Here is a 25,437-nt window from a genome sequence, read left to right on the forward strand (position 1 = left end):
AACCCTAAAAGCTCCCGCCACCCCCATTAAACCCCACACCCCCACCCCCTCTCTCTGTGTGAGCTTCATTTCTGTTTTCTCTGTATTTTCATGTCTGAAATTGTTGTTTTGCTCAGTTCTACTCATTTTGCATGTCTCTGCTTCACCAGATTCAATCCTCGATACGGATTACTTGCATCTCTGATTGCATCAACTATGGGTTTACTTTGAAGGAGTTGTCCAGTCTTCCAAGATGAATGATCAAAAGGTACTCAAAACCCTACATTTTTGCCGTGTGATTTTCCAACCCATTTGCAGGGTTTTTCTGGAATTGGGAAATTAATGTTTTTTTAGTACAATGATTATAAACCTTAACTTCTGTTTGATGGGTTCTGTGCTGTAGTTTTGTGGCGTTTGAGTAGCTAGGAGAATGATGTTAACTCATAGAAGAAAGATAGAAAAAGACAATTTTTTCCTGATTTTCTTTTGGGTTTGAGATAGAAAAAGACAATTATTGAGTTGGAGATCTTGAGTAGCTAGAAAATGATGCTAACACTTCACTTAAAAGGAAAGAAATGGATATCCCTGCTTTGAATTCCCAGCTGTAGCAGGCTGTCTATTGGATTGATTAGGGGTGTGCAATCTGATTAGGACAACCCTCTTCAAAATATAGAAAAAATTAAAAACAAAAATGAGGTGCGGAGGATTTAATGGAAAAGTCTTGTTTGTGTGACCTGGGTTTCTGTATGATAGCTTCATGGTGATAGAGAAATGGTGGAAATTTTAAAAATCTAGGGTGAACTGGTTTAGACTACTCATCTGCTTGTGTGCTATAGCAGGCTGCCCAGTGGATTAGTTGATGTGCACCAAGTTGGTTTGGACACCACTGTCGTAAAAAAAAGGGGGGGAAACAAAAAATAAAAGCAAAAAGAGAAAAAAAGTTTCAACTTGGACCAGGGAACAGAGATGTGTTAATATGTGATACATTCTGGCAAGGAAGTGATGCCAACCTCCATCCAAAAGTATAAAGGGAAAAGGAATGCAAAAGACGTAAGTTCATTGGAAAGCTTCTTTTCTCCCTTTATTCATGGTTCTCCGCAGTTGCTGTCTCTACTCTCTATCACTAGGCTCACCAACCAACTTGGAATTCTTTTTATTATCCCTTCTGAATAGCCCAAAAAAGGCCATTTTCCTAGTCTTGAGTTCCCTATTGAATCAGTAAATGGAGTTGTTGGATTCGTTAGGAAGGAAAGTTTAGTAGGCTGCTTGTTTGGTCTCTGTATGAGTTTTTTACCATTTTGTACTGTCTTGGTACCTTAACAATTAACTTTTACTTTATTTAAAAAAAGGTCATGAGTTCCCCTATGACATAAGTTCATTGGAAAGCTTCTTTTCTCTCTTTATTCATGGTTCTCCCTGGTTTTTGTATCTTGTCACTAGGCTCACCGACCAACTTAGACTTCTTTGCACTGGTACTTCAAAATAGCCCAAAAAGGCCATTTTCCTAGTCTTTTTTTTTTAACATTAAGGCCATTTTCCTAGTCATGAGTTCCCTATTGAATCTGTACATTGAATTTTTGGATTCATTAGGAAGTAAAGCGTAGTAGGCTACTGTTTGGTCTCTGTATGACTTTTGTACCAGTTTGTACTGTCTTGGTACCTTATCAATTAACTTTTACCTTATTAAAGAAAAGGCCATGAGTTCCCCCATGACATAAGCACTCTTGGGGGTGGGGCAGACAATTCAATCAAATCCTTGAGAACAGTGAGGGTGCACAGATAAAGAATTCTATGCAGGAATATGATTAGCCAAGTTGGGACAAAGAAAACCGTCCAGAGCTGTGTAATATCAAAGAACAAGGCCTAAACCGTCCAGAGCTGTGTAATATCAAAGAACAAGGCTTCTGCTAATTAGAGGAGAGGAGAACATGTGTGCACTTTTTTCGGTGAAGTTACATTGCAAGAACTCATTACTTATTAGCTTATGTCTCAATAAAGAGCAAAGTTCTCAATGCAAAATGAACACAGGCTCTTGCATTGGTAAGATAGATGATAATGAGCTGGTTTGCTGCTGGCAAATACACAATGGACATAACCAACCAATTGTATTATATTTTAGATTAACTTAATGGCTGTTCTGTTTTTCTGTAAGATGGAGATTTTCTTTTTTATTATTAATTAGGTTTATGATTATTTTAGGTGACAAAAGCTATTATTGTATTGGATAAATAACTCTGACCAAATCTTCTACAATTCAGTGAATACTTTATTAGTTCATTATATATTTAAACAATTAGGCTTGTTTAAAAACGTTGAAAATTGGGTAGCAGGGTAATGTCCATTCTAGAATGAACATTTGTTTTTATTGTTATTTACTTTTTGTGTTTTCTGGAGGAATTAGGATGTGAACAGTGTAAAAAGGCATTTCTCGTTTTTGATGTAAACTATTAAGCCTGGATTGCAAAATTGTTTTGTCCATTCTATATCCCTCTATTCTCCTTTCCCTTTTCATGTCTTTCAAATTGTTGGTAGATTAGGTGACAATTAATTTCTGTTCTGAAAATTCCTCAACTACCAATGCAACATCTCTCTCGAAATCAGCAACTTCCCAATTTCGACAATGTTTCCAACTTAAAGTTCTTTTGAAACCATACTTGTGTGAGTAGATTGTGTTAGTAGTTTACTGGCTTCTGCCTTTTTTTCTTTTTGGGATCCACTAGTTTGTTTATTAGATACTGACTTGATATGAATTCCTCAGATGCTATTAGTACATCTCCTGTAAACTAGCAGAATTTGTGTTCTGGTTACATTGCTTCTTGCATCTGTTCTGTGGTTCTGTGTATTTGGTTTACCTAAATTTTTTTCAACTCTTTTTGTCATCAGGTGTTGATCTTTGGGTCATTTACAGAAGATGAGATCAAAACTTTGCAAAGCCAGCCGACAACTGATGTAGGGATCACATTTGGTTCTTTGGATTCTGCAACTTTAAAATCTGTGGGCATTTTTGACACAAAATTGACAGAGTTTGATCATTCTAAGAAACTTCAGCCATCAGAGCTTGTTCATAGAGCGAATGTCACTGAGGCTCATAGCAATACAGGGAAAACCAAAAAGTCGATTGGCAATACTGTAAAAGAATATGGTAGTTCTAGTTTCACAAATCCTGCTTACAATGGGAGTGTGTTACATCCAACAGTGAATACCGGAAGTGCTTATGATTCGTCCGAAAAGTCAAGCTTGTTGCAGTCTGCAGCTGATAATGTGTCTGAATTGTCTAGCAGTGTGCACGATGTTCATTTAACTAATCAGCTTAAAAACTATAACTTGGTGAATGGTAGACACACATCTCTGAATGCATCATCAAATGGGTCTGCTGTGGTTTTCAGAAGTTTTTTACCTCGAGGGTTGGTCAACTTGGGGAACTTATGCTTTCTTAATGCAACTCTTCAGGCTCTTCTCTCTTGCTCTCCTTTTGTTCATCTCCTGCAAGAACTAAAAACACGTGATATAACAGAGGTATGGTGATAACCTACTTATTAATTATTATTTTTGCTAACCTTTAACAACCTTAAATTTCAAATTTTGGTTTTGCTTATTACAGGCTGGGTATCCAACTTTACATGCCTTTGTTCAGTTCATCTCTGACTTCGGCATATACATTGATCCGAGCATGAAGAAAAAGGAAACAATTGTTCCAGAAATTGGGCTGCCTTTTCGACCTTTAATGTTTGAATCTGTCCTAAAGAACTTCACTCCAGATGTTGCAAATAGCTTGACAGGCAGACCTAGGTATGTTACTGACAGCATATACGCTAAATCTTGTTTATCACTTGACTATTCCTTGGTGCTCTGGACAATGTCAAAGACTTCCCCTTTTTTGTCAACTGGATCTCGTCTTTTCTTGCTATAGCAATATGCATTATATTTTGCAATGCACTAGTATCATAGGTTCTTAGGTGTCACGGTCAATATTTTTTGAAAGGCATCATTTTGACAGATTCCCGTCATTGTCAATCACCAACTTTTGTAGCTATACATGCTGTCACAACTTAACATGCAGACATAAGCTATGGGAGAGTCCTAAATTTGCTGCATCTATTATAATCTTGTTTCATACTGGCTTTACTTTTTTTTTACTTTCTCTCATTTATCACTCAAAAATTATTTTTTGATTCAGTATTAGCAGTCTAAAAAACAAACAACATTCATTTCCCCCCTTATTTTCCATTTTGGGGAAGAGATGAATGTGGAACAATCATATGTTGGATCTTGGTCCATGGTGTCCTTTTTTATTGATTTTGCCAGTTGGATCTCTCAGTGAATGGAAAAGCAGGTGTTTTGCTTTGGGTAACCAGTAATTATAGGGAAAAAATTGGCAGAAAGGAGAAAATAGAAGGCTAAGCTGAAGTAATTGTCTGATATCTCCTTAAACCAGCCGTAGAATCACAAGTGAACACTAACAAATGAATCAATCTAAAGGAGGGCACCGTACATGTGAAAGTTCCCACCTTTTATTTTGCTCATCTTTTTTTGGAAATGAGTTGTATAAGATGGTAAGAAACTACTAAAATCATCTTTGAAGTCTGTAATGAAAAAGATGCACCTAAATCAACGGCGGAGCCAGCATGGTTGGTAGATACAGTTTCGGTAGAACCCAATAACTTAGCTCGAACTCTGCATTTGTGCTTGAAAAATCATTTGATATTATGTATAAGTAATTATACCAGAACCCAGTAAACAAATTGAATTATGATTCAGAACCCATAAACTAAAAATCCTGGCTCCAATTAAAGTGAGTTTGGCAGGTAAAGATAATTTATCTTCTTGTCACATTCTCATGTGTGCTTTCTTTTAAAAACTTTACTTTTGTGCAGAGTGCACTAAGAAAACTGATAAGATTAAAGATCTTACCCCCTAAATGACCAGATACTTGATTCTAGTCTAGTTCTTACCTATTTAGCTAGCTGTGGAATGACTTTCTTGGCTGTATACATTCTTATCGTTTCAATCATTCTCCGTCTTTAAAGAACTTATCTATGCACATCCCCATCGCTTTTTGCTCTTAGTGTCATACATTTTAGATTTCCTCCTAGATCCCTTTACCACTTTAATATCCCATTCTGCTTCCTTTTCAAAGCGAACTTGTCTTTCTTCTGTCTGTCAACTGAAACTTCTGTAAGTGCTATAGTTACCTTTCTTTGGTCCTCCTAACATCAAGTTCAATTTTTTTTGGTTAAGTTGCATATCACTTTTGTAGTCTTTTAGTTTTCCTTTCATTCATTCTTTTTCTCTTTTTATGAACTGAAGATGATTGCTAGAATTATTTTCTTCCCCTCTAAACTGGGACTGCTTTGTCTGTTGCAAGAAATTGAAAATGTGTATGTTCAAATGAGTTTCTTATAGTAATTCGCACCTAGCAACTACCATTTGCAGAGAAATTTGATCAACACAAATTTGATGGAAGTGCTGCCCCTGTATAATTCTCTCTTTTATGTTTGGTTTTATTTGTGTGTCTGTGTCTGTAAATCCTGTTTTTCATTTTTGTTAGTGTTATGGTGGATTTGCTACTTGCAGGCAGGAAGATGTTCAGGAGTTCCTCAGTTTTCTGATGCATCAGATGCATGATGAATTGCTAAAATTAGAGGGTCAAGTACCAAATGGTATTGGGAGAAACTCCTCTCTGGTTTCATCACCAGATGATGAGGAAGAGGATGATGATTGGGAGACTGTTGGCCCAAGGAATAAGACTGCAGTTACTAGAACACAGAGCTTTGTTCCATCAAAATTAAGTGAAATTTTTGGAGGTCAATTGAAGAGTGTAGTGAAGGCTAAAGGTAAACTGAATGCCTTTATATTTGCTTAGTTATATCAGGATATTGTTTGAATCTATTTATATTTGCTTAGTTATATCAGAATATTGTTTGGATCTATCTTGATCTGTCACAACCTTATAGTCTGTACTAACTAGGGCATATCTGGGCCGTAGTATAAAAGGCAGGATAAGAAATGAAGGGTGTGTTTGGTATGAAGGAAAACATTTTCCTCCATACCGAACACATCTGAAGAGTAAAAGCTAAGGTCCTAGGTTTTGATCAGTATAAGAGGGAAGATGAAATGATTTAAAGAAATGGGAGTTCGGAATGTTTCACTCTTGCAAACTATGTTTGATCAGAACTTGTGGAAGGTTTGTAGGTGCTCATCCAATTCTTCAACAAGACAAATGTTTTCAGTTGACTCTTGCTTGTGTTTTGGAATCTACCATTGGGCCTTCTTTTGCAAGTATTTGTTTCTTTTCTTCCGCTGATGTATTGACACCTTCATAAATCAGGCGCTTAGGAATCACAATATATATTAGGTGTTATGAAGACTACACTGAGACTATCTGACATAAATTGGAAGAGTTGTGTCAGCTGAAGCTGAGATCCTTCATGCAGTTATATCCACTTATTTGGCTTATATTTCTTTTTTCTCACTAAGCTAGCTAATAGATAACTTAAAAGGACTAGGCAAAACTTGAACCTGCTAAGAATTTGAATTTGTAAAGGGCTTCATCAGTTGGTCAGAATGAAATGGCTGTTGTATTGAGCTTCTATGTTCCTTATTCTCTTTTGTTCGTATAGGTTGTTTCCTGTTAGGACTCTCTTATCCATTTGTCTAATAGCTCTTATTCATTGGTTTAACTAGGTAACAAAGCCTCAGCAACAGTACAACCATTTCTTCTGCTCCACCTTAACATTTATCCAGAGCCTATTTGCTCCATAGAAGATGCACTTCGGATGTTTTCTGCACCAGAGGCACTTGAAGGATATCGAACTTCTGCAGCTGGAAAGGTACTCTATTATGTTATGTGAACTTTTGGACCGGTAGATCATTAAGTACACAAGTATGTAGTCATTCTGTGGGATACACCCGTTTTTGTACACAAGATTGTCATACTCTGGGTCTGGGATATACTTTTTTTTCACCCAAAGAGTAATTAAGAAGAAAATTAATGTATTTTCTTTCAACTAAGAAAACACGGTAGTGCGTACTATTTCTGGAAGAAGTCAACTAGAAAATAATTATGCTTATGAGACTTCTCGGCCAATTTCACATTATTGATAAGCTACACTACTCGGACTTAACAAAAATGTCGAGGGGTACATGTCGGATCCTCCAAAAGTAGTGCATTTTTGGAGGATCTGACACCAGTACAACAACACTTTTGGGGAGTCCGAGCAACATAGCTGATAAAAAATAATTATGCTTTTGGATGGGAAATCTTTTGAATATTTTAGAGCATGCCTCACGATTCTCTCAATTAATCATATCTCAGGCTGAGGTAGTCAGTGCCAGCAAGTCTGTTAAGATTCTGGAGCTTTCTGATATAATGGTGTTGCATTTGATGCGCTTTAGCTACGAAAGTGAAGGGAGTACCAAGTTGCACAAACCCGTGCACTTTCCTTTGGAGCTTGTGTTTGGTCGTGAATTGCTTGACTCTCCTACTGAGGTGAGATTATCTCTCTTCTTACAAATGTGTACCTGCTAGTTCCCATGGTTGCATCCTGTCCTGAAAATCTGGTTATGCACTGAGATTGTTATGTTAATCTTACATTCTGATCACATTGGATTTGATTTAGCTACATTCCAGTTAAATTGATTTTGATAAATTACTTGGTTTTATTCACTAGTAAGTTCACCTTCACCATTGAAAGGTATGCCCGAATGCTTCTAAAGGCCCATTAAGCTTCTAAAGATGGTCATTCCACTCATGCTATGAATAGTAGTTTGGGCTTGTTCCTTCTTTTTGCGCGGGAAACTGTGTATGATTGGAACATTCTGTATTACTTGGTTACAGTTGATGGTGAAATGTCACGAGGCCCATTGAAGTTGAAAGTTAAGCATTCAGGCTCCTCCTCTTTAGTCTTCTATGAACACCTGTAGTGTCCAAACATGTTTAGGATTGTATAAACCTTGCTATGTGAACTTACCTGCAATTGAAAATCTGTTCTGTAGATAACTTTATAATATTTGTCTGAGATTAGCTTAAAATGGAGCGCTATGATCAGCTTGACCCCAACTTCCTTGGGATTAAGGCATTGTTGTTGTAAATAGTAGCAATCTAATCCTTGTCCCTAAAGATGATATTAATGCATTTAATTGCTACAGGGTCGGAAGTATGAACTAGTTGCAACGATCACTCATCATGGAAGGGACCCTTCAAAGGGTCATTATACTGCTGATGCCCGCCATCCAAGTGGCAAGTGGCTGCGTTACGATGATGTGTCCGTCACAGCCATCCCCACAAGCAAGGTGCTGCATGATCAAGCTTACGTTCTCTTCTACAAACAGTTGTAACTTGTATGGCAATTTCAAGTTGCAGTGATTGGCCAACAACGAAAAAGAGATTAGGGAATATGTTCTTGTACATGTATAAGAAAGTTGATAGATAAAAGATTCAAATATAGGAGCAAAAGATGTAGAGGAGAACCTTGTTTAAATCAGTCACAACTCAGAAGAGTAATTTTGTGTTTTCAGTAGATGTTTGAAAAGAGGTAGAGGTAGTAGAGTTCGAAATTCCCCCTCCCCTGAGCACCCCATTTTTTTCACCCAGTTTTTACAGATTGTATTCTATGTTCTTGAGGTGAATTAAGCTGGAAAAACCCCGAAAAATTTATTGATTTTATTTTGATCATTGGAAACAATGAGATTGAGAAGTAAAGAAGATTGTCTGGTGTTAGTTGCAGTGTGGTTAATGTCATACTAATTATGCTAATTCATTGTATACAGTGGGAGTAAGTTTATGGAGAAAAAACTTACCCGTGCACGATGTTTACACCAAATCAATAAATGCATGACATATTTTTGCATATAGACTCTATTACTTGACAACGAATCATGGTAAGCTCCGGGTGCAAATTGCTCTTGGTTAGTTTGATAATAGAAAGGCTAGTTTTTCTCAATCTACGCTGAGTTTTTTGTCAATTTTTTCGAGAAATCTTCATTTTTAAATGTTAAAATTTTGAAAACAAAACAATGAAAAAATTATTGTAAGTTATGTTTTTATTCAACTTGTAAAAGGTCATGTTGAATCATTTGACAAAAACTAATATATAGGACCACATTGCACAAATAAGGTTTTAACAATGAAAGTGATTGTGAATAGTCTTTTTCAAAAGACAACAATTAGGAATAGAGTATATATATATATACTAAAGAAAGGTCCAATTATTGAAATAATTTTTTCAATTAAGAGAAATTATTATATAGTATATCCTTGTGAGCTTCAAAATCCCAGTGCTAACCTTTATCCTAATGTATTAACAAAACCTACAAAATGATTTTATTTGTGATTTAGCTCAATCTATTTCTTATCAAAGTATCTCTTAGGAAAACTTTTATTTTGCTTTGTGATATATATATATTCATTTGAGTCTAAATAACATTTGGGAAGATTATTTATATTAAAGAAATTAGAGCTATTTGTGCCCAAATTCACCAAAAGTAACGAGATTTTTCTTTATTATGAAATATAGCAACATTTTGGTTTCAACATCTTTCGAGCACATTATCCGCACATATAATAATAGTGAAATATATTGTATTTATATATAATATCTATAGTGAAATACATTGTATCCACACGCATAATAATAGAAAAAATATAGTGTATTTGTGTGTATCCAATATATCTGACTAACTATATGTATTCGCAGATATCTTTTAAAAAGCTCTGAATTATCCCCACAACAACAACAACAACATATCAAAATACAATTTCATAAGTGGGATTTAAGGAGGGTGACATGTACGCAGCCTGGAGTGAAGTCGTAACAAGGTAGCCGTACTGGAAGGTGCGGCTGGATCACCTCCTTTTCAGGGAGAGCTAATGCTTGTTGGGTATTTTGGTTTGACACTGCTTCACACCCCCAAAAAAAAAGAAGGGAGCTACGTCTGAGTTAAACTTGGAGATGGAAGTCATCTAATCAAAAGGAAGGAAGGATAGACAGTCCAGCAGGTGTATAAGGATGAAGTGAAGATGAGGTAAGGATGGCTTGGGCGCCTCTGGAATTATGAAATCCTCTTCTAGGCATGTTCCCGATACTATACTAGTGAAAGAAGTTCCTTACCTTTTGTTTTGCTAGTGGGCTGGTGCAGACTTCCTTCTTTATGCTCATAGGCTTAACCAACCTAGAGCACGGTGTGCTTGTATACCAGTAGGCTATTACGACGCACCGGAGACCTTCGGCCATAAGACTTTAGGCGCAACGACGCAACTATTATATGACCACTTACGCATTGATACGTGAATACGATGGGATACGACCGCCCGTAATGGCTTTCCGTTGGTATGTAGTTGGATCGATGCTTCGCCTCATCCGTGCTCCTTGGAAACCTTGACTCTTCAATAGATTAGATTCATCTTAACTTAAGAAAAGTGGTACTTTCTCTTTGCCTTACCGTCTTTTCTCAGCGGATCAGCCACATAGTCCGAAGTAAGGTTAGTGACGGGAACTTAGCTATCTTTTGGTCAGGTTTTCCGGGGTTGGTTCCTCTACTAGAATAGGTCCCGAACGCCTCACTTCTCTTACTTTCGGTGCTTATCTTCAATTAGAAGATGGTCACCCGCCCTAAGCAAGATCGGTTCAGCAGGCCAATTCACGCATCTTCCGCAGAGTACCAGCGCCAGCCCTATGAGCTAACTTTCCATTTGACGGCAAAGAGCAATCGGCCCTGTGAAAGTCACATCTTTGACTAATATACACGGGCTTCTGAGAGGATTTTTTAATCAAGCCAAGAGGAATCGATTTAGTAGTCCATACCAGGTAGATTTAGGAGTGACTGGCAGTGAATGCCCGGTAGCAAAGGTGCGATGCAGACTCGGCTTAACTTCACTTGAGTATTAAAAAAATATTTCGATAGACCCTCAGCTTAAGTAAAACATATCAAAACAAGTATGAGAAGGAAATACAGAAGTATAGAAGTATTGCTATAAATGAAGGAGAAGGGAATAGTAATAACATCATATAATACATTAACCAAATCAAAGAAAACAACATATAACAACAAATGAAAAAGTGAAGAACAACACGAAAATACAATAACCAAGGCTAAAGGAACAACAAATAAAAATAGGAATAAGAATCTAAGAGTACGAAAATACAAAACTAATATTCGACTATCTACTATCATTATATTCTAATCTTCAATCTCCACACTCTCTTATCATGAATCATAATGTCGGTGAGCTGAATTAGTGTCACGTCCTGCCTAATCACCATACTCCAATACTTATTAGGTCTACCTCTACTCCTCCTCAACCCCTCCACAACCAGCCTCTCGCACCTCATTACATTATTAATTTTTATACTATCGATATTTCAAATAAATATATTCCATTTTTACCTATCCTAATTTAGCTCATTTTCCATAACATTATTTTCGTAGGGGAATATAACTTTTTTATAGTGACCTATTAAGATTCTATATATCATAAGCAAGATGACATGTTAAAAAAACCCAAAACCTTTATGCTTTTCTCTTATTGGTCCAAAAAAAGCCAAAAATAAAATAAAATAATTTTATTTTAAAAAAAAATAATCATGTAACGCTTTCGGCAAAGTGATCCCGTGGGTCCCACTTTCCGTTGACGTAATGATGACGTGGATCATCACGTGACCATTCAGATGCAACTTGATGATAATTCTGCCACGTGAAACAAATGCTACTATGGGCCCCACTGAAGGGGCAAAATGGGAAAATAGTAAAAAATGAATTGGCTATGAGCTGTCAATACAAGAAATATGACACGTGTCAATCGTAGGAGAAGGTTATAAAATGGTTTAAATAATTTATTTCATATTTGAGAGTTGCTCGGATGATAAATACAATTACTTTCAATCCGAAGGTTATGATTTTGAGTTACCAAGAAAGCGAAATGGATGGGAGCTCCTAGGGAGAGGTAAAATTAAAATCGTGAAATAATTTATCTTAAAATTGTAGTGTTATTAAAATCGTGGGTGAGAGCTCCTAGGGAGAGGTAAAATTAAAATCGCGGAATACTTTATCTTAAAACTGTAGTGTTATTTTTATTTACACTGAAGATGAAATTGAAATCACTAATCATGGAATAACTTATTCTCAACCAAATGAGTCCTTAATATATCTTCACTAGACTTTGCTTATAGGAATTATTGCGCTTATGCGTAGAAGAGAATAGAAGTGGGGTCTGAGGAAAATAATGTGTACTTAATGTTACTTTTATCTACTAAAGATAGAAATATTGTTATTTATGGACCCTCGAATTAAGTAAATAAAAAAATCGAAAGAGAAAATAATAGTGACAACAATTAATTTGATGATTGATGAAATTGATAAAAAAAAAAAAAAAAAATTATTACAACATTCAACTATTTACTAATCTTTTATTCTAATCATCTAACTCCATATTCTCTTATCTAAGTAAAGTATAACACAAAATATCGATAAATAAAAAAGTAAAAGAAATTGTATTTAAATTATAATTATGATTGATGATTTGAGTTAATTCTCATGCTTACTCTTTGACGTACTTTTTTCTACGGATCATAAAATTAAAAGGTATTTTAATATCTCTGCTATATTTTTAATTTATTATTATAAAATTTAAAAAATTACTTTTTAAACTTTATATCACATTAAATATATGAAACAAATTAAAACGGAAAAAATATTTTATATGATATTATTGCAAGTTAAAAGTTCTCATATTATTTTATTTTATTTTATTTTCATCAACGTGCCGACAGTAAGGAAGATAAGCAGCCAAACAGATTCTAAAGTTTGATGTCACATCCATATTTTTCTTTATTTTATAAATTTGGACCATGCGTTGTTTATTTTTCGATGTATGTGAATGTCGAGTCGTATAGTACGAAGTATTAATTTATTTTACTGAATAACATTTTATTAGAAGCATAATTTTTAATTTTTTTTTTTTTTTGGTTTTATATTCGGTGTTCGGAGCTTGTATTAAAGCTCCCATTAAATTTAGATTGTGCATTACAGGGCTCATTTGGGGGTGACGCTCCAAACGTGATTTTGTCCATACTTAGGGATCGAACCGAGACCTTTGATTAAGGGTGAAGTAGTCCCACCAGTGCACCACAACTCATGTCGAAGCTTAGTAGTGGCCTTGTAGATTCTAGAGTTGATCTTGTTGATTCTTGATTATTATTTTTTGTCCAGATTTTATAACAAAGTTTAGACTCTTGTTGTCCTAGGTGTATATTGCAGTAGTTTCGATATACTATAGCTATTATTGTTATCTCTATATTCAAATTAACAAATCAGAAATAATAAAAGATAAAAAGAAAAATAAAAAGAACTATTCGAGTCGACAGAACCCACTGTGTATCTTTAAGAAATTTATTAATCCCCTTAAGTGCCAGATGTTGTAGATTAATTCCTCCCAAGATAAAATGGATTATGCCATTAAAGAAGTAGCGGACCTCAAACTTCGATAATTTCAACGAACTCCAAAAGATAGCAACGAGATCACACACAGACACAATCAGTCGATTTTGTTTGTAAGAAATGTATGTAGAAGAAGGGAAGAATTCGATTCAAAAAAATGAGAGAAAGACTCTATATTTATAGCCAACAAAGGATAGTATGAAAAGGTGTTAATTGTGCCTTATCGAAAATATCACAACTCTTTGGAATAGAGACAACCTTTCAAAAAGGTCACAACCCTTTGGAAAATTAAAGGCACAACCTTTCGAATGGTCACAACCCTTTAGAAAAGACACAACATTTCGTAAAGGTCACAACCCTTCATAAAAGTCGCAACCCTTCAGGAGAGTCACAAACCTTCACTTCCTATTCACACATTTAAAACCCAATAATTATAGCCTTGAAAATGCTTGTTTGGTTGTATTCATATATGTATTTTAGGCCAAGTTGTTTGTTTCTTGATCCATAGCGTCATTACATATTGTTTGCTTCCCTTCAATTTTAGTATCAATAGTTTTAGTAGTTTCTTGTTTTGTGTATATCGTGTCTAGTTTACATCTCCATAATGGCTTTAGGGGATGATGGTTGACTAGGGTCATGTCTTCGATTGATGTCAGTGGTAAGGGGTGGGATAGAAGTGGGAAATGGGTCACAGGTTCTCTTAAGCTAAGAGTAGGATTGTTGAACATAGGATTGTTGTTGGGGAAGTCCATAGAGCTAGTGAAGATTCTCAAAAAGAATAAGATAAATATAACTTGTATCCAAGAGACCAGATGGGTAGGTAGGCACAAGATGTGGACAAATTTAAGTTATGATACTTAGAAGGCTCGAGGGATAGAAATGGAATCGGTATTTTAGTAGACGATTACCGTAGGGAGCGAGTGGTGGAGGTTATGAGCATCAATGGATGATGACGATTAAGCTATTCGTTAGCGGGTTTAATTTGAACGTTATTAATATATATGTGTTTCATGTGGGCCTATATGAGGAGGTCAAAAAGCTCTTTTGGGAGGATTTGAATAAGGTAGAGAGAGGTATATCTAACACCAATAAAATTTCCATTGTTGGAGATTTTAATGGTTATATCGGGGAAACTTCTAGAGGCTTTAATGATGTACATGTTGGCTTTGGTTTTGGGGAGAGGATGGAGGGGGAGCTTTGCTTCTGAATTTTGCCAAAGCTTTTGATTTGGTAATTGCTAACTCGTGTTTTCGGAAGAGGAAGAAACACTTGGTTACCTTTCGTAGAACTATAGCTAAGACTAAAATAGATTAGTGATGAGGGACTTTGTAAATATTGTAAGGTTATCCCGAGTGAAAATCTTACTACCCAACACAAGATTTTGGTGATAAAATTGAAGATTAAGAGGGACAGAAGAAAGACGACTGTTCATGACCAACTAAGGATTAAGTGGGGTGGCTTAACTCCTACCTTTCTCGGGAGATATGAGAGAAGTTAATTAGTATAGGGGCCTAGTGTAGTAGCGAAGATGTGAACACCATGTGGTATAGGGTATCTAGTTGCATTAGGGAAGAAGCTACAGAGGAGCTAGGGGTATCTTGGGTGGTCATCAAGAATTGGTGGTGGAATGGAGAGATCCAAAGCAAAGTGAGAGCAAAAAATGGTGCATGTATAAAGTTAGTAGAGTGCGTAGACGAGAAAGAGAAGCAGATGCTTAAGGAAGTCTATAAGAAAACGAAGACAAAAGCTAAGTTAGCGATTACGACTGCTAAGACGACATCTTTCGAACACTTGTATGTCGAGATAGGGGCAAAGACGAGGATAAAAAATTGTATAGGCTCACAAAAGTGAGAGAGAGAAAATCTTGCGACTTGGATCAAGTAAAGTGCATCAACGATGAGGAAGGCAAGGTGTTTGTGGAAGAGTCCACTATTAAGCACAAATGACATGCATATTGTCACAAACTCTTAAACGAAGAAGGGGACTGAGACATTGTGTTGAGTGACTTGGCACACTCTGAAAGACTTCGGAACTTTGGGTACTGAAGGTGCTTTAGGGTTGAGGAGGTTGCTCATGCTACTAGTTGGATGAACAAGAGAAGAACACATACAAGACATGTATGAAGTGATTTACTGGGTTGTTTGATGTTATCTTTAGGACGATATAAATGCCCGACGAATGGAGATGCAATACGATGGTCCCATTATATAAGAACAAGGATGATATTTAAAACTGTAACAATTATAGGGATATCAAATTGCTAAGCTACACTATGAAAGTTCGAGAGTGAGTGACATATATAAGAATGATGAGAATGGTGTCCATTTCCGAGAATCAATTTGAATTCATGTCGTGGTGATCGACTACTGATGTCATCCATCTCGTGCGAAGACTAGTGGAGAGGTATATGAAGAGGAAGATGAACCTACGTATGATGTTTATTGATCTTGAAAAGGGCATATAACAAAGTACTAAGGAATGTCCTCTAGAGGTGTTTGGAGGCTAAAGGGAATCCCCAATGGTTTATATTAGGGCCATAAAGGACATATATGATAGAGCAATATCATATATAGTATTAGATCTTGCATAAGTAATACCATGTTTGGTAGTTGGTTAGGATTTATGTATAAAATTAATACAATAACTGATTTGCAATTTAGAAAGATGTATAAATAATACATGTATACGTGATACATAAATAACTAAATCCTACGTAATTAATTTCTACATAAAATAATACATAAATTTCTTTCATAATTAATTTATGTATTACCCCTAGAGTTGGTAGCTAGGGAAATAAGAAGAGTTTGAAATTAATTCTTAAAAAATGAGGTAGATAGTAGTAGAATATTTTTGGAGGGGAAAGTGGGGCATGGCATTAACCGCCCTACTAATATCCCTATCATAAACTTTTGGAAAAGCTTTCAATTTATAATTATTTTCAAAATCTATTCTTAGAATCCTACGATAATGACTTGTTTTGATTATGACAACTGAATAAATAAATAATAATAATTATTATTATTATTAATCTATTAATTAAGTAATATATTTCCAATAGACTTTGTAGAAATAGTAATACCTAATTGGTAAGGTCAAGCCCACCACTATACTTTAGCATGCTAAACCTTGACATGTTTGATTATGATTGTGATGTATGACATGGTTTTTTTATTTGGCTTAAGTCATCTACATCCCTTTAAAGTTGTCCGCATAATTCACTTGGACACCTCAACTAGGACTCGTACCTATTGAACACCTAAATTATTCAAAACATATACCTATTAAACACAAAACGTTGATATGACAAAATAAGTGTAATTCACTATTGTTGAGTGCGTGAATGGACTTTTTTTAAAACTTTTAAAAATAAATTAGTGTTTATTTTCTTGACACTTGGCATGTATTAATTAAATAACTAACAGCTCATTTAATTAAACATTTATCTCTTTATTTATAAAAGAAACTAACCCCACACCCATGTACAAGTCGTCTTCTTCTTCTTCAACCCACCATTTTAAAGACTTCAAATTCTCTGCCTTTTGTTTTGTTCTTCTTTCTTTTTTATCATTTTTCGTTGTAAACAAACTAATTGAATTTGCAAGAAGAAGGAAATAATCGGACCATTGGAGTTAAAAAGTTAGCCGACATTCATGCATCTCTATTTTCAATAACTTCAATCAAGCAATCATCACCATTCATTAAACTTATTAAAAATGGTATAAAAAATTGATATTCTTTTGATTTCTCTTCATCGTCGATTTTGAAATAATTTATCGACATCTATTATTTTCACAAAAAATTCAATAATCACAGGAAGAATAGAATACAATGAGTGACAGGGAAAGAAAAAAAAGGCAAAAGATTAGGTGGGTGTATTAGGGTTGGGTGGGAGATATTTTCATTTTTGTTATTGTTAAGGAATCATGGTGGAGTGACCAGGGAAGAAGAGAAAGAAGTAAGGGCAATGGGTTAAGTAGGGGGAGAAATTTAATGGGTTAAGTGGGGGGAGAAATTTCTTTTTTATTCTTTTTTCAATTTAATTTTTCTAGATTATTAAAGGCTGAAAATATTTTTCATTTTTCAAAATTAAAAATTTGGACCAATGTGCCACGTGTCGTAATTCTATTTGTGATTTTTTAAAGAAAATGTGTGTGAATTACACGCACAATAATTGTAAAGCTAGTTGTCATTTTATGTTCAATAGATAAATATTCGTTAATATTAAAATGTCTAATAGGTAAGAATCTTAGTTGAGTGTCTAAATAAATTATGTGAATAACTTTAAGGAGTCGTGGATGACTTAAGCCTTTTTCTTTTCTTTATTTCCCACTATTTAACTAACTACAATAACAAGCCAATTTTTTCTAATATTATATTACAATTTTTTTAATCATTGATCTTTTTTTTATTGTTGGTTTTCCATTTAGTGTTCCGAATTCGTATTAGAGTCTAGACTAAATTCAGATCGCGCACTATAAGGCTCATTTTGGAGTGACACTTTCAACATGATTTTCTCCGTATCAAGGACTCGAACTCGAGACTAATAATTAAATGTAGAGCAGTTCCACCAATGTACCATAACTAATGTTGATCCACTATCATTAAATATCATTTTGATTCATTTATCTTTTCTTCACTGCTATATGCTTATATTTTTATTGATAAGTCATAAATTAAAATGTTAATAATGAAAGTCAATTCTTTGTTCCTTTTTTTTGATGATATAGATTTTTCAGGATTTGAAGATGTAGTATTTAAATAACTAAACTAATTAGGAGAGTAACTAAAAAAATCTTGGTAGAAGCGGATTTGTAGGAATTAAAATTTATGTTATTAATCGTCGAGTTTTTTTACGAATGAATTTTCTTTGACCATAATCTAAATATTTCGGAGGGCATAATACATAAATATGACCCTTAACTTGGCATCAACTGACAACTATGACCTTTAACGTTGGGTGTGCACAGGTACGCACTTAAACTTGTATAAAATTGAACAAATAGACACATTTATCATACATGACACCCTACATGAAAATTTTGTGTCCTACGTGACGTCCTACTTATAGTATGTCATGTAGGACACGTGTGTCTAATTGTTCAATTTTATACGAGTTTAAGTGTCTACTTGTGCACACTCAAAGTTAGAGGACATAGTTATCCGTTGAAGCCAAGTTAAGAGTCATGTTTATGTATTATGTTTTCTGGAGATGTAAAAGGATTTTTTAAACTTAATGTTGTACTTGTCAAAAAAACAAATGATTAATAAGAACATTAAGATGGAAGTTTTCATTGGTCAAAACAAAGTCAAAAGTGTGTATATGTATTCTATAGCTAAAATATTTGAAGATGAAAGGGACCACCCCATGGCCCACACACAATGTCACCCCCACCCCCTTACCCCCACACTCCCCTTATTATTTTAATAAATAAATTTACTATAATAATAAATATTAAAAAATGAGTGAGGACACGAATATTCGAATTGCCAAACTATATATTGAGGGCCACGAAATAATTAATACACAAATTTCAACATATAAAACAAAGTGGATTAATTATTGTCTCTTCCTCTATTTTTCTCCCCTTACTTTTGTTTTACCCTTTTTTTTTTCTCAATTAGAACATTTTGATATATACAAATAATATTAATAGTATTGAGTTCGTTCTAATTCGAATCTTAATACAGTCATACATTCTTATAACAATCATATTTATAATAAGTAATTTGATCATGTTTCATTGTGAAGTTTGAATAAGTAATTTTTTTATTTTCAAAATAAAAAAAAAGATATTTTATCAATTTTTATGTTAAGTTGAATTATATGCTTTCAAGAATAACATTTTGTCGTAATAACTAAAAAAAATCAAACAAATTAACAATGTTATTAGGTTTAACTTTATCTAATAAAACCTATACTACTAGTCTTCTACTATTTAATTATTGGAGATTTTACTATAACCTTTTGTATTATGCCTTAATTTTTAACTAAATAATTTAAAGTATGACTAAGCTATGTAAGGTACTTTTGTCGTGTAGTTGTTCCAAATCTAATTATTGTTTAAATATATATTTATTTTATATGTGTGTGTGTCACTTTCTCCCAGTGTCTTTTCTTTTTCCTATTTTTTTTTTTTACATAAGAAGCGGAAGATAGTTTTCATATAATTGGAGATGGTATGAAATATTTACCCACATGTGGTATCTACAACAATTATGTACATTATATAATGTCAAGTATACAAAGGTATATGATTCACATTTAAGAATAATTGAATCATATTGTAGTATATATTATACACCATGTGAATTGTATATCTAAAGATATGACATGTTGGGTATATAAATTAGGTATAGAATGTAATACTTTTTAAAATGAACTTTTAGTGGGCATATGGTGTCCAAATATTTAAAACTACTCTCTTACTCAAACAATAATATTTTATTCATTGAGTTCGTTAATAATATTTGTAAAACTACACTCGATAATTAAAACAAGTAACAAAGAAAATATTTAAGAATATAAGTAAGAGATTGTTTATAAACATGATTCATGCATGGATGAAATAAATCTTGTTGTTTTACTTTCTCGTTTTTAGTATTGGATCATAAAAAAACATAATAATTTTCATAAGACATTTCCGCAGAAGTCAAAAATCACAATAAGATATTTGGGGACTTTGTTGGACATAATTTCTTTCTTTATTGAGCTAGTGAGATAAAACAACATTCACCATTTTCAAAAATTTATGTAAATTACTTGATAATAAAAAATATATATACTTACTAATAATTCAAGTTACACATCCAAAATGCCTACCCAAAAACTAATCTACTTTAAATTTAGTTAGTATTGTTGTGAGGATAACTTCAATTATTCATGAAATGCCAATAATTTCGAATTAGAAATCTTATGTATACTTTTGGTAATGTATGTTATTCCCCATGCCAATAAATGGATTAATTGTATTTTTTTTAAAAAGAATGGATTTACTTTTTGGTAAGTTTACTTTAAATTGTTTAAGAGAATAATATTAAAAGAAGTGCTCAACTTTAATATTGTTAATTGAATATACAAGTGCTATATCACATGTTTTCACTACAACAAATATGATATATAGCTACGACATAAAATTCGTCACTAATTATTTACCTTTTGTGACAAAAATTATTTTTCGTGCTTAAATATATGAGACATATACTTTTAGTGACGAGACATAAAAGTTTGTGGCAAAGTTTTGTCCACTAAAAATTTCCCACCAAAAAAATGAATTGGCGTCATTTATTGAGTACTATCAGTCACGAATTTAAAGTTACCACTGACACATTATTTCATCACAAATAATGTATCTAATTCGTGAAAAATTATTTTTGTCTTAAAATTAATTTATGTTTGGACACAAAATAATTTCGTCTCAAAAAATATGTTGTTACAATAGCAACAAATAAGAGTGTGTAGTTAAATATTATAAGTTTTAGCTATAAAAATTTAGATTTATTGTGACATTTATTTTCGTCACTAATAATATGAACAATTGGTGACAATAATTTTATTATCTCTAATTAACCTATGATTTAGTGACAACAAAAAAATGTCACAAAATATGTAAGGAGTTAAATAGCGACGACTTAGAATTTGTAGTTGAATAATTCAACTATTTGCTACGAAAAATTCATAGCTATATACAATTTTTTCTTTGGCTACGATTGTTCATAATTAGAGAATTTCATAAATGGTCCCTGAATTATTGAAGTAAGTCGAAAATAGTCCCTTAACAATACATTTATCGGTCGATTTTGTAAAACTAAAAAAAATCAATTCATCAATTTTATTAAATTACGCAATTATAGAATGTATCATTTGAAAAATACAATCTACATTATAAGTACTGTGAGTGGGTACTATTCTACCACTACATCACAAATATTTGTTGGCTTAATACATTTCATTTTTTATTTTATACACTTTCATCGATAAAGATTATAGAAAAAATAATTTCTCAAAACCTTAATGCTTATTTTTGTGTGTGCCTATATCGATTTTGTGGTGGGTAAACTGTACAAACTAAGTCGATTGATTTGCTTCTGTCTAAAAATACATACATAATTAGTAGTGATTCCACGTACGTAGAGGAACTATATAGAGATACAGGGGTTGAGCCAGCAGTATGTCAGGGGTTCATCTGAACCCCCTTCGACGGAAAATATTACTATTTATACATGATTAAAATTATCTTTTATGTATATACAGTAGATGTCGAACCCCCTTCGATTAGTTTGTATGGTTACTTTTTTAAATTTTGAACCCCTTATTAAAAATCCTAACTCCGCTACTGTAGAGATAATATCGACTTACAAATTTAGACTTTGCAAAGATGTGAAATATTTCATGGATTCTATTCATCCGTGTGAAAATTGAAATAAACTAAAAAAAATGAAAGCACAAATGAAAGAAATTGACCAACTAAGAATTTGAATATATTATGATAAAGTACTATAGTTGTGAGTGTCAATGTATTTTTAAAAAAATGATTAACTCATCGAATTGAACCAAGTATTAGATTTCTTATAGTAAAATCAAAAGTTTATTTATATAAATTTATAATTGTACTGAATAATTTTTTAATTTTATAATTGTACTGAATCATATGATATTTAAATCCTATCTTTTCAAATATACATTGTTTTAGTTTTAACAGTAGAAACTAAATTGTTCTTAATAAATTATTTTTAGACGTCTTCTCATAAAATCAAATGTTTTGAAACAAAACAAAAGCTTTAGCAAGGTTCTACCAAGCATATTAAGAACTTTAAAAATCTTGATATTTTACTTTTTCGTGATGAATATGATGTCATTTGATATTGATTTGGTTCGACTATTTCTAGTTTTTTATTTTATTATTATTTGGTTCTAACTATTTCTAGTTTTTTATTTATTATTATTACTATTATTATTATTATTATTGTTGTTGTTGTTATTATTTTTATTATTCTTATTATTATTTGTTATTATTATTCGTTGTTGTTGTTGTTGTTGTTATTTCTTATTATTATTGTTATTGTTGTTGCTGCTGTTATTATTATTTTTATTATTATTCGTGTTATTATTTGTTGTTGTTATTATTATTATTATTATTATTATTGGTATTATTATTATTGTTGTTGTTGTTGTTTTACTATTATTATTCTTATTATTATTGCTATTATTATTTGTTGTTATTATTATTATTATTATTATTATTAGTATTAGTATTAGTATTAGTATTATTTATATTGTTATTATTGTTATTATTGTTGTTGTTATTATTATTATTACTGTTATTATTATTTGTTAGTATTATTTGTTTTATTATTATTATTATTATTATTATTATTATTGTTATTGTTATCATTATTGTTATTATTGACATTATTATTGTTATTATTTTTGTTATTATTATTTATATTATTTTTAGTTATTATTATTTGTTATAATTATTTGTTATTATTACTTTTTTTAATTATTATTATTATTATTTGCTATTTACAATTAATTTTTGTTTCATATGTAAATAATGAATCTTCACTTTTATAGAGATGATGTATACAAATAATTTCACAAATGCGAAATAAATATTTGAGAAATAAACAAGTACGATGTAAAATCACAATATATGAAGGAGTTTTACCAAATCGTCAAGGTATTTATAATTTCTTGATTTATTATTATTATTATTATTATTATTATAATAGGTTATTGATTTATTTTTATAGTGATTTATACTAATATTACATTTATCTTTCGTCACAGATGTAGACACGTAAATTTTGATCGAATTTAAAGTTTTATATCATTCTTAGTACTTAAATATTTTTTAAAATTCAAATTAAATATGTTTGGATGTATCTTATTTTAGTAAATTTATTTAAAAATATTTGAAAATGACAAAAAAATAGAGTCACATTTTAATGTAGATTTATTTTAAAGAAAAGAAATTTATAAAAAAAATATACATGTTTCTTTTTATTTAAGTTTTAATAAATAAGATAGCATTTCTTAATTATAATTTATTATTAAATACTTAATAATAATAATAATAAAAATATATATATATATAAGAAGCTAATATTATCCTACACTACCCCACTCACCCACATCTCACCCCCACTTCTCCCATTACCCCCTCACACTACACAGTACACACACGACACACGACACATACACAAAACACATTGATAGAAAGATTAAAAAAAAAAAACAATCAAAAACACATACAGAAACTGACGCACCCAAAACATACACCAAACACCAAAACATACACCAAACACTCTTTCCTTCCAGCAATACTAACAAAAAAAAAAAAAATTGTTCAGCGACAAAAGAAAACAAAAGAAAAGTTGAGTTCGGGATTTTTATTCGTGGTTTTTAATTTGTGGTTTTGATTGTGGTCTTTTCTTTGTGAATTAATTTTTACAAGAGGTAACACTTAATCCTTTTTATATAGTTTAATGTCATGATTATACAAGCATTGGTTGCAATATATTGAAATTGCTAAATTTTGTATGTGTTTAAACCATTAATATTCATTGATGTTATGATATGAAGTATATATCAACTTTTATGTTTAGATTTTTTATATCATTAGACTTAGTGCAAAATTGTTATAACAAACCTTAGTTTATTTCAGGTTTAAACAACCCATGGTTTATTTCATGTTTAAGTAAAACTATTGTCTATGTTTATTCTTGCTTTTATATTTGGATTCTCTTACGATGATACATGTATTTATGGCTTAACAAACTGAAATGATAGAGAATAATTAATAACAAATATTTATTATGTAAGATATTAATTTTAATTAATAGGTTTTTCTTTTCATTTTAATGACTAAAAAAAAAAGAAAAAGATTTTAGGTGTCCATAATTCCTAACATGTTTATACTAATGTAACATGTGTAAAATTTGTATGAGAAGGCATATTATTTTAATTTATTTTTATTTTGTGTTCTTATTAATCAAAACATAATTTTTTCATTATATTAATTTTGTTAAAAAATAAAACGAATAAAAGAAGAAGAGAAAGAAAAAAAGGGGAGAAAACCACACGCCCTTGCCCAAACCCTCCCCCACCCCCACCCAAACCAATATCCCCACTATCTTATTTTCATATTAATAGAATATCAAGAAATAAGTAAATAGAAAATCATTTATAATTCAAAATCTCATAACAATTTCAATTTTAAAAGAAAGTTACACACATTCTTGAATGATTTAGATTCTATATTTTTTAAACTGTATTTCCAACAAATATGCCTAAGAGTTAGAAAGTTTGCCCTAACTTAAATTTTTTGAAAATATTGTTCTTTATATGAAAAACATCAAAAAAGACATGCTTATTTCATATTTGAAGCTTCATAAATCACGTATATCTGATTCTTATTTCGATAAGATATATAGATAAATCTTTAATTTTTGTGACTTTAAAAAGTTAAAAGGTTGCTAAAAAGTGAGAAATATTTTTTAAAGTAAGACTATCAATTTGAAATGAAAAGTATTGCTACATTATAGGTTTCACACTTGCTTAATTTAACTTTAACATTAGAGTATCAATTATCAATAAATAGTGGAAGTGTAATTGTTTTTATATATTTTTTCTAGTATTTTATAAGGTGAACCCCATGACAATTTGCATTGCTGGTTTTCGGCCTTCGATTTTGATGGTTCTTTTTTTTTTTTTTTTTAATCTTCCAAGACAATTAATTAATTTTAAAAAGGAAAAAAAGTTAAAAGAAACTCAAAATAGGAAACATAAAAAAATCTTCCTTTTTTTCTTCTTTGTCTTCTTCATCTTCCTTTCCTTTCTCATATCCCACGTTCAACTTTAAAACAAATATATATAGAGAGAAAGGAAAACAAAAATTGAAAATAAATCAACAAGAAAGGTCTTTTCTCTGTATTTCATATTCTTTAACCCTATATTCACATAATTACTGGTTGATCTTTAATGAATATGTAGATCTAACGTTTATTGGCTATGTTTTA

The 25,437-nt window shown here is 32.0% G+C and overlaps 1 protein-coding gene across 1 annotated transcript; it reads left to right on the plus strand.

Annotated features, from left to right (window-relative positions):
- Positions 1 to 6: 6 nt before the first annotated feature.
- Positions 7 to 8,698, plus strand: LOC102580352 (ubiquitin carboxyl-terminal hydrolase 24-like). Its single transcript, XM_006362257.1, has 7 exons — positions 7 to 247; positions 2,863 to 3,495; positions 3,581 to 3,768; positions 5,554 to 5,813; positions 6,664 to 6,809; positions 7,295 to 7,468; positions 8,128 to 8,698. The coding sequence occupies exons 1-7, from the start codon at positions 233 to 235 to the stop codon at positions 8,314 to 8,316; spliced, it is 1,605 nt and encodes a 534-aa protein (XP_006362319.1). The 5' UTR covers positions 7 to 232; the 3' UTR covers positions 8,317 to 8,698.
- Positions 8,699 to 25,437: the final 16,739 nt, after the last annotated feature.

This window comes from Solanum tuberosum, unplaced genomic scaffold (assembly GCF_000226075.1).
Source record: "Solanum tuberosum cultivar DM 1-3 516 R44 unplaced genomic scaffold, SolTub_3.0 scf00387, whole genome shotgun sequence".
Lineage (NCBI taxonomy): Eukaryota > Viridiplantae > Streptophyta > Magnoliopsida > Solanales > Solanaceae > Solanum > Solanum tuberosum.